General features: G+C 29.6%; 1 protein-coding gene across 1 annotated transcript in view; it reads left to right on the forward strand.

Moving 5' to 3' along the window:
- The window catches only part of LOC117176551 (KAT8 regulatory NSL complex subunit 1), a 47317-nt gene that overhangs the window by 9823 nt on the left and 19421 nt on the right, over positions 1 to 18073 (forward strand). Inside the window, exons 3-4 of the mRNA XM_033366804.1 lie at positions 5052 to 5113; positions 13239 to 13741. Of these exons, the coding sequence (XP_033222695.1) occupies positions 5052 to 5113; positions 13239 to 13741 (565 nt within the window). The remainder of the gene's footprint in view (positions 1 to 5051; positions 5114 to 13238; positions 13742 to 18073) is intronic.

The raw sequence follows: 18073 nt of genomic DNA on the forward strand, positions 1-18073 counted from the left end.
GCTATATTAAGATAAAAAATGCCTTATTTATTGTATGATTTTTTTCATTGTTAATTTCAGATTAAAATTCAAATTTCTTCCCAACAGTTTCAAATTAGAGGCGCTGTCGACGCCAGACAAAGTGCGTATTGCATAGCAGTTTATGATTTTAATACCCTTGATTATTTCTTGACATTAATCATCGATGTAGGGATTGATTTAACTATTTTTTTTATCCGCGACTTGTCTTGTTCTTAGACTCTCAGAGGGATATTTTCTTTGATAAGAGTGTTTATCATTTTTTTACAGAGATATCAGTTTTTTAATTTTTAATCAAGTATAACGAGGAACAGTTATAGATATGAAGGATTGGTTAAGTTTCGCTACATTTGCATAGATTTTTTGAACGTTAATGGCTTACATTTTTTTGCGGGTTTGGTGCATTCGAGGATGTATAGCTTTAGAAGAATTTGTATTTAATCAAATTCTTCAAATTATAAATTTAATTAATACTTTGTTTGCGCAATATTTTACTCTTGAATTGGAATTCATCCAAATTCACTTAATGAAAACTTAAATACATTTTACAGAGTGTCTTTCAAATTAAAATCCTTTTTAATGTCTTATTTCTCAATCGCTTTAAAATTAAACTTAAATTTTAACCCTATTTCGTTAAAGCTCGTAATTTTCAATTTAACAGTAAAGCACCTTTTTATTGTAAAAAAGTGTCCTGCGCAATCGAAAACTTGAGTACAATTATTATTTATTATATCTATATATTTTAATAAATGCTTGAAATATGTTTTATTTTTGAAAGTATGTACTCAATTGGAAATACAAGCTTACAGTCTGCATAGAGGATTGTAAAACGATTTCGAATGTTCTATTATTTAGTTATTTCAAATTTAATAAGATGGGGGTCAAATGTCGAGGTCCCTTACTTCTTTGGTTACACCTCGCACAAAAACATTTCTGAATTTTCTAATAAATAGCATCTGAAAGCTTAAGGTCCTTCGAAATTAACGATATGATCACTCTTATCCAAAAATTTTGTTGTCAATAGTTAAAGGGCAAAGTATCCCAAAAAAAAAAACAAGAGTTTCGGGCTCCTTTTTCAAGCATCTGAAAAAATTACAGATATTCTTTCAACATTCATTAATGCAATACATTTTTCAAAGTTCCGAAATATTCAATAATTAACTGTTTACGGAGATTTATTCACAAATACTTTATCTGCGAAAGAAATATAATATTTAATATTTCTGACTTTAATCAGTGTTGGCGCGTGGTTCGGTACTATTTTCTGCTCACTTAATGCTCTATTGTCAAATTTAATGCTCCGAAATTTTTCGAAAAAACCTGTGGTCATGCTAGCTTAACGTTAACCTAGCAGGGCCACACAGAGAAAAAAACGACTTAGGCATTAATTCTTTCCACAATAATTTAGGGCTCATTTAGGGCTCTGGCAATATGTTAATGAAAAGTTGAAAGAAATTGTTTAAATAATTGTTTTTTAAACAATTCTGGTAAAAGTGAATTCAACAAATTTCTTCTTCTACCTTATGTTAAGGCTCACTTAGGGCTCCGTGAATATGATATTTGGATTGAATAAAAAATTGTTTAAACAAATTTACTACAAAAAATTGCATAATTTCAGGCTTATTTAAGGCTCCTGAAATATCATCCACTGAAAGTCTTGCGATATTTTCTTTGCCGTTTTTTTTATAAAGGGTAATTTTTTTAACTTGAAACTCTCAAATATCTCGAAAAGTAGACACTCTATGAAAAAATGTTATGAATTAAAATTTTATCACTCTGAGGAGTAAATACACTGATGTTAAAATTGGCTCCTCCACACCGCCCCCTGGGGGTCGGGGTGGGGCAAGTTCGCAATCTTAAATGATCTTTGAAAATTTTAAGTTAAAAAAATGACCTTGTATATGGTGTTGTGCTACCTTAACGTTATAAAAAATACGTGAAGAAAACCATAAAACCAATTCTTACTCCCCGCATAATTTAGGGTTCACTGAGGACTAATTTGGACCCGTAGTACTAAATGTTTGGCTCTCTTATTTTTTGTAAAAAATAGTATTTGCAATAGCTTAACAATAAGTTAGTTCAAGATTGCTGTAAAACGTAATAAAATAAATTTTACAAAAAATTCACCTCATAGAATAATTTAGGGCTCTGGGAATATGATAATTACGTATTTTAAAAAATGCTTAAACAATTTTTTATCTATTTTTACAAAAAATACTAGAACTCAACATTTGGGAATACCGGCCCAAATTAGTCCTAAAGGAGCCCTAAATTATGCGAGGAGTAAAAATGTGTTCTATGGTTTTCTTCACGTATTTTTTATAACGTTAAGGTGGCAAAACACCATATATAACCAAAAAAAGGGCTGAGGAAATATCGCAAGACCTTCGGTCGATGATATTTCAGGAGCCTTAAATGAGCCTCAAATTATGCAAAAGAAACGAAAATAAAATAATTATTTGTGGTAAATTTGTTTAAACAATTCTTTGTTAAATTCAAATATTATATTCATGGAGTCCTAAGTGAGCGTTAATATAGGGCAGAGAAAGAAATTTGTTGAATTCATTTTTACTAGAATTGTTTAAACAATTATTTTTTTATTTTTTCATTCTCATATTGCCAGAGCCCTAAATGAGCCCTAAATTATTGTGGAAAGAAATAATGTCTAAGTCGTTTATTTCTCTGTGTGGTCCTGCTAGGTTAACGTTAAGCTAGCATGACCGCAGGTTTTTTTGAAAAATTGCGGAGCATTAAATTGGACAATAGGGCATTAAGTGAACCCTAAATGAGCCCTAAATTATAGAGCAAAGAAATTTTGAAAAATTAGTTTTTTACTATGTGTGGTTCTGCTATCTTAACATTAAGCTATCATGACCACCGGTTTTTTTGTTTAAATAAGGAGCATTAAATTTGTCAATGGGTCATTAAATTAGCCCTAAATGAGCCCTGAATTCCCTAAAGGTTTTCAGTCCATTTTTGCATTGTGGTCCTGCCAGCTTAACGGATCTTACAAAACTGCACCTTTGGAGCCATTACGCAGTTTGCTTCCTAATTTAATTCGTTATCACGAGAAAGTTTTTGTAAATAAATCCACGTAACAGTAAATTATTGAATATTTACAATTTTTGACAAATTTATTACATTAAAGAATGTTAAAAGAATATCTGTGGATTTTTCAGATTTTTGCTATCGTCCTCCTTTTGGGAACCGATAAAAGCAGATGCTTGAAAAAGGAAGCCGAAAACCGTGTTTTTTGGAAAGTTTTGCCCTCTAACTATTTACAAATTTTGTTTAGGACAAAAGGGGTCATATCAATCCGAATTAAGCCGACTTAATAATTTCATTTTCTCTGCTGCACCCTAAATCACGAAATATCATTTTACTTATATGAATTTCATTCTGTGAATAAATATGGCAAGTTATGCATCAAGCATTAAATATAATTATTCCTAAAATAAACTTTAGGCGAAAATACTGTCGTAAGTTCAAATTAACAATTGAAAGATTTAATGTCAAGAAAAAATCCACTAAATTGTCGGACAAAGTTGATTTTTCGTACCTGATATGAAAAGTTGCAAAATGATTAGCCATAATAACAAATTCCGTAATTGCTGTTAATTATGTCGAATTATACGGAGCAACTATTTGAAGCCTTCTTTATCTATCAGAAATTTTGTTAATAACTTATTAAGATTAATATTTTCCGATCTCTGCGCTAGTCTACGTTATCAGTGAATGAGCAGATTGCATGTATATCCAAAGGCAAAAAGTATGATCTAATGACTGATTTAATTAGAAATTTTTTTAATTTCAGTTATAATTTAATGTTATCTAATTCAATAGTGTAATTGCCAGAGTCTTTAAACCGAATATAACTTACTTGGTTCGATTAAAGGCTTCTGTTTATTAATTTATGATTGCAAAAGTAGGATGTAGTATGGCTAAATTATATAATCAATATAGAACATTAGAAAAGATTTCATAGTTATATTAAAAATTGAAGTTAAATAATGTAACTAAAGTTCGCAACACTTATGAATAAAAATATAAAATAATTTTTTTAAATCGCCAAAATAACCTTGTTAGAATTAGAAGAAAGTAATACATTAGTGTAGACGGTAATCGTGTTATGATAACTACGTTTTATCCACCCGAACACTCTAATACTTCAGTTTTGTTTTAAAGCAATGTACCTGAAGTTCTCAACTTGCAAATCAACGAATACAATTTTTCCTAATTCAATTTCATTAAAAAATATTTCTCCAACAACAATTTAAAACAATGCCTTTTAAGTTTCTTTTGTAATGCGGTTTTGCAATAGAAATAGAAACAAAATTTAGCATTGTTTATAGTTTATAAAATCATCGGTTTTCTGATTGTATTTCACAATTTCATCGTAATATTCCTACCAAAATATTGATATTTAAACAAATGAATTAAGTTAAAAAAATTGTTAAAATAAAAAAATATATAATTTAACTTTACGCACTTCGTTCTCAGATTTTATTTTACAAATGGCTTGTATTTGTTGTCAGATAACAGCGACAGGAAGTTCCTTCTCAATATCCCTACCAGAAGACTGTCATCAAACAAAAATTACAATTTTCCTTTAAAGTCTCGGTTCTCGGATTTTATTTCGCACATTCCTTGTATTTAATGTCGGAAGAAAACAACAAACATGTATTCCATTCTACCAACTGAAAAACTGCCGTTAAAAAATTATAACTTTCCTCTAAACCAAGAGATTTCATCGGATTTTATTTCATTAATTATTAAGTATTTTAAGGAATTTGTGAAATAAAATTCGAGAAACGAGCTTTTAAAGAAAAACTATAATTTTGTAATTATATTAAATTAGTTTAAATGGCAGTCTTTCGGTAGGGATAATGAGATAATGTATTGTTTGCTGTTGTCCGATGTCAAATATAAGTAATTTTTGAAATAAAAACCGAGAACCGAAAGTTTAGAGAACAATTATAATATTTGTAATTCAAACTAATTTCTTCGATTAAATCAGTGTTTTAATATGATAGTCTGCCGATAGAGATACTGGGATAAAAATGTTGTTGACTGTTGCACTAATTAAAAAAAAAAGGTATTTGAATTTTCGTTTATAAGTGTTGCGAATTCCAGTTAAGATAAATATCCCAATAATCGTAAAACTTGGTTATAATTTTAATATTTTGCTTAAAAAATATGTTAAAAGTAACATTTAATGATAAAACCCATTTATTTTTAAGGTATGTTAAGCTGGCACAACACTATGAAGGTATAGAGATGTAACCTATTTCATAATTAAGGCTCATTTAGGGCTAATTTGGGCCCGTGGTCCTAAATTTTGGGCTCTTTTTTTTTTAAATAGTGTTTGCGCTAGCTTAACGTTAAGCTGGCCGAACATTGCTGTAAAAGGTGCTAAAAATATGGCTCTGGGAATATGATAATAAAAAATTTTAAAAATGGTTTACACAATTTTTGTTTGAACAATTCTAGTAAAAATGAAGTAAACAATTTTCTTCCTTTACCCTATGTTAAGGCTCACTTGGGGCTCTATAAATATGGTATTTGAATTTTACAATAAATTGATTAAACAATTATTTTTTAAACAAATTTGCAACAAAAAATATTTTCTATTCTCCTGCATGATTTCAGGCTCATTTAAGGGCATGTGATACTTGGAAAATTGTTGATTTTACCAGTTTTAGGTTCTCCTGGCTTTTTTTCTAGAATAATAAATATTTTGTCTTAAAAATTTGGCAAATGATAGCGAACATGCCAGCGGACGTCCCCACACACTTTTTTTGTAGGTTAATTCAAAAAAGTTTTAATTTAGCAAAATGTGATTAATTTGCATAGCGCTTAGGAAATAGTATCGATTTTTTCAGTGTTAGATTCCCCCGGCTTTTTTCCTAGGATAAGAAATATTTTGCCTTCAAAATCTGGGAAATGATAGCGAACATGCTCACGGACGTCCCCACACTCTTTTTTTGTGTGTTTTTTTATCAAAAAAATTTTGAAATTGCTAATAATGCACGTGTATATTTCGAGGTTATGTGTGTTACAATTCACCCGAGCGTTACTTCCAAACTACACAATATTTTTGGCCGAAAACTTTGGACTTGCAAATAAACATAGTAACTAATCTCCCGGAACTAACCTTGTTTGCAGGCAATTAAAAAAGTTTATTTCATGAATAATTTCCAGATTATCGGAAAGGCAGCGATCAAAAACGTGATCTCAAAATAATGCATATGCATAACATTTTTATTTAGCACAATAAATTTTTTTGTTATTATCCCTCAAAAAAGAATCCGGGGACGTCCTTTATGTTATTTTATAGCATCTCCAAATTCAATTTTTAAAAATTTTAATTTTTGTGGAAAAAAAGCCGGGGAAGCTGTAAGTATCACATGTCCTTAGGCTCTTGAAAAATCATCGACCGAAGGTCGCGTGATATTTTTTTTGCCCTTTTTTTGGGTTATATATGGTGTTGTGCCACCTTAACGTTATAAAAAATACATGAAGAAAACAATAAAACCCATTTTTTCTTCTCGCATAATTTAGTGCTCATTGAGGACTAATTTGGGCCCGTAGTCCCAAATTTTGGGCTCTCGTATTTTTTGTAAAAAATAGTGTATGCAATAGCTTAACAATAAGTTGGTTTAAGATTGCTGTAAAACGTTATAAAAATGATTTTACTAAAAATTCACCTTATAGAATAGTTTAGGGCTCATTAAGAGCTCTGGAAATACAATAATTACAAATTTTAAAAAAGGTTTATACAATTTTTGTTTTAAAAAACTTACCAAAACAAAATATTTTCTTTTCTCTTGCATAATTTCAGGCTCATTTAAGGCTACTGAAAAATCATCGACCGAAGGTCGCGTGATATTTCCTTTGTCCTTTTTTTTGTTATATATGGTGTTGTGCCACCTTAACGTTATAAAAAATACATGAAGAAAATAATTAAACCCATTTTTATTCCTCGCATAATTTAGGGCTCATTGAGGACTAATTTGGGACCGTAGTCCTAAATTTTGGGCTCTCGTATTTTTTGTAAAAAATAGTGTTTGCAATAGCTTAACAATAAGTTGGTTCAAGATTGCCAGAGCCCTTAATGAGCCCTAAACTATTCCATAAGGTGAATTTTTAGCAAAATCATTTTTATAACGTTTTACAGCAATCTTGAACCAACTTATTGTGAAGCTATTGCAAAAAATACTTTTTACAAAAAATACGAGAGTCCAAAATTTAGGACTACGGATCCAAATTAGTCCTCAATGAGCCCTAAATGATGCGTAAAAATGGGTTTAATTGTTTTCTTCATGTAGTTTTTGTAACGTTAAGGTGGAACAACACCATGCATAACGAAAAAAAAGGGCAAAGGAAATATCACGCGACCTTCGGTCGATGATTTTTCAGTAGCCTTAAACGAGCCTGAAATTATGCTAGGGAAAAGAAAAGGAAATATTTTGTTTTGGAAAATTTCTTTAAACAAAAGTTGTTTAAACATTTTTTATTAATTTTTAATTATTATATTGCTAGAGCCCTTAATGAGCCCTAAAATATTCTATAAGGTGAATTTTTAGTAAAATCATTTTTGTAACGTTTTACAGCAATCTTGAACCAACTTATTGTTAAGCTATTGCAAACACTATTTTTTACAAACAATACGAGAGCCCAGAATTTAGGACTAGGGGCCCAAATAAGTCCTCAATGAGCCCTAAATTATGTGAGGAGTAAAAATGGGTTTAATTGTTTCTTCATGTATTTTCTATAAAGTTAAGGTGGCACAACATCATGTATAAAAAAAAGGGGGGGGGGCAAAGGAAATATCGCGCGACCTTGAGTCTATGATTTTTCAGGAGCCTGAAATTATGCAAGAGAAAAAAATATTTTTTATTGCAAATCTGTTTTTAAAATAATAGTTTAAACATTTTATTGTGAAATTCAAATACAATAATTATGGAGCCGCAAGTGAGCCTTAACATAGGGTAAAGGAGGAAAATTGTTTAAACAATTAAAAAAATTTTTCATTATCATATTCCCAGAGCCCTAAATGAGACCTAAATTATTGTATGAGGTGAATTTTTCGTGAAATCATTTTTAGTACGTTTTACAGCAATGTTCGGTCAGCTTAACGTTAAGCCAGCGCAAACACTATTTTAAAAAATAAATAAAAAAGCCCAAAATTTAGGACCACGGGCCCAAATTAGCCCTAAATGAGTCCTAAATTATGAAATAGGTTACATTTCTATACCTTCATATTGTTGTGCCAGCTTAACATACCTTTATTTTTAGCATTGTTTAGTAGTAAATGGAGATTAAATGCATTCCAATTAAATAAAAAGCAAGAAAATTGGCGTCACGATTACTAGGACGTTTACCATACATGATACATATGTTCTATCAATAATTGAAGGGTGGCAGTACAGAGTTGGAAAAGCAACAAAGTCGGACTTTTTCGAAAGAGCGAAAAAACCTTCTGTATACTCGAAATAATTATTTAAAGATAAAACAAATGTCCACTCCAGCCGTAAAAAAAGTTACACAATTCTGAGAAAATCGTTCGAGATTTGAGTTTAAAATTTCATGGTGTTTCAAAATTGGCTCTGGGTGGCGATTAAAAAACGAATTTTCCATTTATTTTTTCAAAAATAAATACTTTTGCGAGATATTAAAATGCTAAGTGAGAATAAAAAAGGTTTGATAAGAAAAAAAAGAAGATTGCGATAACAGTATGGCAAACATTTTTTTGCTAAAATCTAAAAAAAATAAGAGAATATATTATTTTTCCTGAATAAATGATAATAATTGCAAAGAATATTAATGCTGCTAGGTTGAAAACAATTATTACTATACTGCCGTGCAAAACTTTTAGGCCACCTCTTTTTTTATGACTAAATAAATTCTCTTAATGTTAATTATACCGGTGCTAAAAAAAATTTTCTTTGAAAGGTTGATTGTTTTCGAAATTCTGTATAAATGAAGCCCAGCGCGAAGCCCATTTGTATAGTTTTGAAGTAGATATTGCAAAAATAGTGTAAATTTCAATGTTTTCTTAAATTTTCAATAACTTCCGAAATAATCAACATTTTTTATTGTTCTTGGGCTCATTTTGAAGCTATTTTTTCACCGTATCCCAGCAGCTTATGAGTATAACTCGTAAAAATGTTCTTTTTGAATTGCAAGAAACTTGAATTTGTAACAAGACAGTTGGAAAAAGTTGCAATATTATTTTTGGTAACAAAAATATTTTTGTAAAATATATGATTTATTTAATTTTTATTCTGATTTGCCTGCAGGTGTTTTCGAAATTTTCCAACTTTTTTATTTCAACTTCAAGTTTTGTGCAATTCGAAAAGAATTTTTTTACAATTTATACTCGAAAACTGTTGTAATGAAAAAATAGCTTCAAAATTAACCCAAGAACAATAAAAAATGTTGATTATTTCGGAAGTTATTGAAAATTTAAGAAAACATTGAAATTTACACTATTTTTGCAATATCTGCTTAAAAACTAGACAGATTGGCTTCAGCTTGGACTTATTTTATACAGAATTTCGAAAACAATCAACCCTTTAAAGAGAAATTTTGTTAGCTCTGGTATAATTAAAAGTAAGAGAATTTATTCAGTTATAAAACGAGGTGACCTAAAACTTTTGCACGGCAGTGTGTGTTAAAATTTTAACAAAATTGTAAATATTGTTTTTTAAGTTATATAAAAAAAATGATTAAAAAATCCCTTTCACCACAATGTGTATTTGATTTTTTAAAGCAATAAACCCATTTTCGATAAAAATGTTGGTTATCTATTTCTATACTGCAACCTTTCTATTCTAGTTAAGGGCTAAATCAAATTATCTTTTCTCATACTAAATTGTGTCAAAAATTACTCAGAAAATTAGATTTATAATCGAATCAGAAAATCCATATGTTTAAAATTAATTTTAAGAAATCTGTAAACTCGTTTTTGTCGAATCAGATTAATTGTAACAGTTTTGATTTTACCTATCCATAGTATTACGAATGATTTAAGGTGGCGAAATGTTGCGATGAGGACAATTTTCGTAAGTAATGTGTAGCTCTAAACAAATGATTTCAGAACAAAAATTGTGAGATATGCGGATATCTACTTCCTTTCCTGACTTGAATAAATGATAAACTTTAATAATTTTGAATAGTTACAAAGTAGTTAACGATCGATAGTTACATTATTCATCATGAAATTGAAATAATGAATTTGATTTTTCAATATCTTTTTAATTTTTTAATGAAATAAATGAGATTCTGTTTAGTGTCCATTGCAATATGGTGATCTAACTGAAGTATGCGAGATCAGTAGGAAGGTTCATTTTTACGTGACGCAATCGGTTTCTTAACCTAAAACCTGAGTCACGAGTTGTTAAATCGTTCAGAAAAAAATGTTTTTGCTGGGGATTATTTCAATTAAGCAGCAAAGAAAATGTACTTAATAAGAATTCTTCACTCATTGGCTTGTCTGTAAATAAAATTATATTAAATTTTTTAAAATTGTTTATCTCTAGTAAACTTTATTTACAATAAATATGAATTGATGAGACAAGCCGAGTTCGCGAAAAACTGATTATTTCTTATTATTTAATTTATTATAAATTGATTCTTGTTTATTCAGTTTATATTGACATTCTTCAAAGTTGCAATGTTAATACTGGCTTTCTACTTGATTTAAGTATCGCAGTGAAAACCTCTGTTTCATCATCCAAGCATTTATTTCTATTTTTATTCCGACTCTTGAAAAATTATTATTAGATCATGAATCTTTAAGCAATTATTAACATTGAGTATTTTAAAAATTGATTTACTATTGAAAATTTAACCATTTTAGATTATTTTCTAAGCTCATTAGGTTAAAGCACTGTTTTTGCTATTTGGAAATGGTGAGGTAACTGCATCTAATCTTTCGATTTTAATGAATCTTTTTTAATTTGTCAAGTCTTCTGTTTTTTTTTTTTAATTTATAATAAGCGTACATGTAATATATTTGTTAGAGTGTTACTTTTGGGTTAGATATTGTTTAACACAATCCAATTTCAAATATCTAAATGATGACATTTTTTACACTGTGTCGCACATACCAGTCATTCCATGAAGAAAATTTCAACCGAATTGTCGAACTACGAAGAAAATTTCATCAGAGTTAGCGAATACTTTCGGGAATAAAAAAGAAGTATGAAATTAGCTAGAATGTAATCAGACAGAAATTAAAAAAAGGTTTTTATACATGTTATAAATAATACACAAATTCCTGTTAGATCATACTTTTTGCCGGTTCCCGCTTAATGTTCAGTAACATTCAATCTGTATTGTAAGATTTTATCACAAAAAATTGCCGAGTTCCTGGTCTTAGATTTATTAAATAACAGAGCTGGACTGTAATTTACAAAAAGGAATTATTTAAAATGGTCTAAAAAAACAATCAAATTGAAGGATTTCGACTATAGAAGAAAAACATGTTCAAAAATTAGATTCCCTAAATATTCGAATTTCCATGAATTGTGAAATTCTCGATTCCTGGAGAGTTCTATACGTAAACTCTGAATATAAAGTTAAACAATAATTCATTTAAAATTTTGGTCTCTTATCGATAGGGTTTAAAAACGATTTCTAATAAAAGTAGTTGATTCTGAAGTTTTCATAAATAGATATGTAAATAATTATGTAGAAATTAGGGTTAGTACAAATAATTTTTAAATCTTGAAGTAATATGAAATATTTTAATTGATTCGACCATATAGCTTTTACAAAATTAGAATATAATAAAAAGTTGAAAAATAAACATTAGCAAATTCAACTACAAATTACCGAATGGCTTGTTGGAAGTATATCGTAATTTGTGTTTAAATATTATCAATCCAGCTCTGGTAAATATCAGGAATCGTTACGAAAATTAAGTATAATTATTTCTTCATTTCGTTAAAAAAAATTAAGAAAATTACAACTAAACCAATGTGTCTTCCTATTTTGTTTTCATTTCAGAAAGATAACAGAAGTCTCTTCCCATTCTGTTTTGTTTTCAGATGCAAAAAAAATAACACAAAATTCGAAATTTGTTTTTAAATTTAAAATTATCATTACTTAAATTTCATTATACAATTTATACATATGCGAGTATAATAAATACAAGATTTCTTTGATAATATTTTTCAAGCTTTGAAATGTTGCAAGTTTGAATTCCAATCTATTAGAGATTTGTACGAGAAACAATGTACACCGTCTTGTACTTTGGAAAATCGAAATTTGTACGCTTTTTCAATTACAAAAATTCAAAATTAAATTTCTCTAAAATGGTCGCGGGATTTTAATTTAAATGAAACGAGAGATCTACAGATAGAATCCGTTAAATCATTGGATCATGAAAAAATCCTCGATATTAAAATAATTGTTTTCCCATTTGTCATTATTTAAAGTTGCCATTTAAAGTTCTTCCAAAATTATAAATTCAAAAATAGCAATTTCTTTTAATGTACTAAATTATTAGTTACATTTATTATTGTTTACAATTTTCAAAAAATATATATGAATGGAAATAAACACAAAAACTGGGCGATTTTTTAAGATTGTTTGCTTTCAAGTTTGGGATAGTGTCGAAGTGAAGCAATTTTAGGTTCATTTTCAATCGGATGGGGCATAATAATACTAATTTTCTAGCCTTTTGACCTTTTTTCAACCCAGTCAATCTAAGTTTTTCCGCTAGTAATTTCCGGGAAAACTGAATACGTACCTTTCTTTCTCCTTTATTTTAAGAATGAAAAGCAAATTTACGAAACTTTTATTTTTTTTTAATCCGAATCAAAGTTTTTATTTCGTTTTCGACAGTGAAACAAAATTTTTTGAATTATTGCAAACTGAAAATTTTATATGTCTGTGATAATAAAAAAAGAAAGGATGTTTGAATGCCATTGGGAAATTGCAAAAGAGTTTTATTTGATGTTTAAAAAGAATTTTTGAGTGAAAACCTGGAGAAAGATTTTTAAAACGAAAAAAAAGCCTGAACAGATATTCAATTTGTTTCTAAATTCGAAAAGAAGTTTTGCTTCTGAAAACGAAGGAGAAAATATGAAGAGACTTGATTTTCTGAAAGTGGAGGGAAAATGGGAGATGTAATGATTCCTGGTAAGAATAAAAAACGCATTCTAGCCTATTACACGTAGAAATGGAACGATCGAGAGTTTTACTTGCAGATCGAAAAGGGCAGGTTGGCGATATGCTCAAGACCGTGCAAGCATAGCATCACGGTGGACCTGGTTACAAGCGCAAATATCGGATCTGGAATATAGAATTCGGCAGCACAATGATCTGCAACGTCATATCAGGGCGACGAAGGGCTTGGTTATGCTCGACAATGCCGAAACGGTAAATGGGTACAGCGGTGTATTGCCAGGATCTACAGGAAGATATAATACTCCGGAGGGTGAACCATCAGCGAGTCGAACAAGGCCGTTCGTCCGGAGCATCTATAAAAAGAGGAAACTGATGCACATCGACAGGCTACATGAAATTTCCAAACGAGCAGCGAAAGCTTCTACCATAAGGTGTGGTTGCGACCATGTGCTGCCCTCATGTGCCCTCTGCACCGGGAGGCTTGACCCAACGCAACCACAGGAACCACTTGAACAGCTTTCTGTCCAAGAGCGGGTGGCCTTAGTCGACCCTGGCTTCCATCCGGTCTTATCCTTCCCGGATGGTAAATATCTTGTCAATTATTTTATCATATTTAGTGCCCTTAGACAATTTTTACACTATTGTACCCTATATTCTGTTAAGGTCTTTAAAGTACCCTCTTTTCAAGATTTAGTTGGTCCATATGGTACCCTATTTTCAGCCCATAATGGAACTTTAAAAAAATGTATGATAAGATTAAAGCTACCAAGAGTCAGGGCTGTTATACTGTCACTATTAGTCACTTTTTTTTAAAGTGAAAGGACCACATTAGTCACTTTTCTAACGATAATTTAAATCATGGGTTAATCACTATTCAATTCAGGTATTTCTTTCTGAATTGTCTTGAATTCTTTTGAAATGTTTTAATTTTAGGATATAAGGTTTTATGATATTTTTAAAAGATTGCACAGGATTAATTTATAAGATTTCCCAGGACTTCAATGATTATAAGAGATTTTAAAGCTTTCAATGTATTTTAAGACATTTACCAAGATTTCAGGTAATATCGTCATATAGTTTCAGGGGATTTGATCATATTTTAGTTGATTTTAAAGAATTTTGTTCACGAGAATTGAGATATTTTGTAGGGTATCAAAGATTCGAAGAGATTTGACATTTTTTTTTGGAATTCGCCCTGAATTTTTATTGATGTATCCTGAATTCTTTTACATTCTTTTAATTTTTAAAAGTTTTTATATAATTGTTCCTGAGGGTCAAGTGATAAAATGATCAAAGGATTTGTAATATATTTTCAGGCATTTTTTCAAAGTTCTTGGAATCTTTAAGAGCTTTAAAAAATATCACGGGATTTTAATTTATTTTAATTTAACGGGATTTATTTTTAAACAGTTTGAAATATTTTAAGGGTATTTGAAAAGATTCCAAGGCATTTTGAACAGATTAAAAGAATTTTAAAGCATTTCAATGAATTTATTCACAATAAGTGAATGATTTCGTAGGGTTTCAAACATTAAACAGATTTTCAAATATTTTTTGCAATTAATTTGGAATTGCGCCTGAGTTCGTTTTAATTTATCCTATGAATTCTTGTAAATTCTTCTAAATTCAATACATTTTACGCAATTGAATGGATTTAAACAAATTTTTGTTTAATTCATCTAACTGAAGTCAATTACTTTTTTTGTATTTTTTTTATTGTTCTGAACTCACTGGGTCGTTTTCTTTAATTCAGTTTGATTTTTTAAATAAATTTCATCGAGTTCTCTTTTTTCTTAAATTCCGTTTAATTCACTCAAATTTTACTGAAAGAGATTGATTTTTTCATTACATTTTTTTCAAATTTTTTTGAATTGTTTTATAGTCATTATTTACTTTTTGGTCAGAAAGTAGTAGGGTTAAGTTTTTGTTAAGTTTTTGTTTTTGTTTAAGTTTTTATTTATGATTTTTTATGAATTTCATCGAATTTTTCTCGTTTACCTAAAATTCCCCTATGTTTATTCCAATTTTACAGAAATTAATAGAATTTTTTTATTAACAATTTTTTCTCCAATTCATATTAATACTTTTGAATTTAACTTAAATTATTTTTAAATCTTATGAACTTATCCTGAAATTTTTACCCTTTGAGCGCAAATAAAGTACCCTACGACCGTGACAAAAAGTACCCTTTGATCCCTATACTTTATTCCATAGGGACTGTGAGGCCTGAATTGGCTTTGACAGACTATTAAGTTATTCACTTTAGTTCATCAGCAAACGCACCAATCTGACTCACTTGGGTGTCTTATTTTGGGCTTGAAATCTGCCTAATTGTTGGGTGGCCGCTGGTCAGGGGAAACCTTGAAATCAGTAACAAGTCAGGGAATTTCTGTAAAAAGCACTTTAAATAACTTTCCAGAATAATCAGGGATGTCAAAGAGACACTTTTCTTTCAATAAATTAACCCATGGGGTAATCACTATTCAATTCATGTCTATACCTATTTCTGAATTATTTTGAAATATTTTACGGTATTTTGAAAGATTCCCAGGATTTTTAAATAGATTTCAATAGTATGAAGGGATTCCGAATAATCTGAAAGATTATAGAGTATTTAAAAAAAGCATTAAAAATATTTTAGGACAGAATTGTTTGTCCCACACAGATCTATAAATTTTTATTAAAAATAGACAATACAATGTTGCGGTTTGAATATGAAAAATAAGAAAAAATGTTTCCATGGAAAAAAATGTTGCCATGAATAATTATTTTACTATACATCTAAATGATTGATATACACTTCAATTGAAAAGGGATTCATATTAACCACTTGTGTTTATCAATTATAAGATAAGTTCACATAACTTTTTAAAATAGTGCCAAGGTTAATATGTCTATTATCTCGATTGCCGCAGGTCTAAAAGATTCCAAGGCATTTTCAAGAGATTTACCATTTTTCAAGGAATTCCTAAGGATTTGAGTGATCAATCAAATTTCATCGGGTTTTACAGAATTGGCTAGCTTTCTCAAGTTTTTAGGAAATATCAGATTTCATGTAATTTCACGGGATTTTAAAATATTTTAGTGGATTTCGAAGCATTTATTTACAAGAATTGAGGGGTTTCGTAGGATTTTAAAAATTTCACGAGATTTTCAAGTATTTCGAGGTGTTTCCAAAGATTTTAGGATATTTCCAAAGATTCTAAAACATTTTAAACTAATTTTAAGGATTTTGAGACGTTAAGGATATTTTTAAATTTTTCAAGAAATTTTCAGGGTTTTTCAAAAGATTTGCAAAATTTTAAAGATTTTTAAATTGATTTCAACAATTCGAATGGATGTCAAAAGGTTTGGAATTTTTTTTTTAAAGAGATTTTAAATGGTTCGAAGATATAATATTTCCGAGGATTTCTATAATTTTAAAGGATTTTAAGAGTCCTCAAAGTATTTTAATAAATAAATATTATGAATTTCTAAGAATTTATTCACAAGAAGTGCGGGATTTTGTAGGTATGTTAAGCTGGCACAACACTATGAAGGTATAGAGATGTAACCTATTTCATAATTTAGGGCTAATTTGGGCCCGTGGTCCTAAATTATGGGCTCTTTTATTATTTTTAAAATAGTGTTTGCGCCAGCTTAACGTTAAGCTGGCCGAACATTGCTGTAAAAGGTGCTAAAATTGATTTCACGGAAAATTCACCTGATACAATAATTTAACAAATTTCTTCCTTTACCCGATGTTAAGGCTCACTTGGGGCTCCATAAATATGGTATTTGAATTTTGTAATCAATTGTTTAAACAATTATTGTTTAAACAAATTTGCAACAAAAAATTTTTTTTCTCCTGCATAATTTCAGGCTCATTTAAAGCTCCCGCAAAATCATCGACCGTAGGTCGCGCGATATTTCCTTTGCCCTTTTTTTTTTATTATATGGTGTTGTGCCACCTTAACGTTATAGAAAATACATGAAGAAAACGATTAAACTCATTTTTACTCCTCGCATAATTTAGGGCTCATTGAGGACTAATTTGGGTCCGTAGTCCTAAATTTTGGACTCTCGTATTTTTTGTAAAAAATATTTTTTGCAACAGCTTCACAATAAGTTGGTTCAAGATTGCTGCAAACGTTATAAAAATGATTTTGATAAAAATTCACCTTATAGAATAGTTTAGGGCTCATTAAGGACTCTGGGAATATTATACTTAAAAATTAAAAAAAAAGGATTAGACAATTTTTGTTTCAACAAATTTTTTAGTTTTCATTAACATATTTCCAGAGCCCTAAATGAGCCCTGAATTATTGTATAAGGTGAATTTTCCGTGAAATCATTTTTAGCACGTTTTACAGCAATGTTCGGCCAGCTTAACGTTAAGCTAGCGCAAACACTATTTTTTTCAAAAAATAAAAGAGCCCAAAATTTAGGAGCACGGGCCCAAATGAGCCCTAAATTATGCTCGAGTGAATTGTAACACACATAACCTCGAAATATACACGCACGTTGTTAGCAATATCAAAAATTTTTTGATAAAAAAAAAACACAAAAAAAGTGTGTGGGGACGTCCGTTAGCATGTTCGCTATCATTTCCCAGATTTTGAAGGCAAAATATTTCTTATCCTAGGAAAAAAGCTGGGGGGATCTAACATTGAAAAAAATCGATACTATTTCCTAAGCACATTTTTATAACGTTTTACAGCAATCTTGAACCAACTTATTGTTAAGCTATTGCAAACACTATTTTTTACAAAAAATACGAGAGCCCAGAATTTAGGACTAGGGGCCCAAATAAGTCCTCAATGAGCCCTAAATTATGCGAGGAGTAAGAATGGGTTTAATTGTTTTCTTCATGTATTTTCTATAAAGTTAAGGTGGCACAACACCATATATAACCAAAAAAAAGGGCAAAGGAAAT

Source organism: Belonocnema kinseyi, chromosome 7 (assembly GCF_010883055.1).
Source record: "Belonocnema kinseyi isolate 2016_QV_RU_SX_M_011 chromosome 7, B_treatae_v1, whole genome shotgun sequence".
Classification (NCBI taxonomy): Eukaryota; Metazoa; Arthropoda; class Insecta; order Hymenoptera; family Cynipidae; genus Belonocnema; species Belonocnema kinseyi.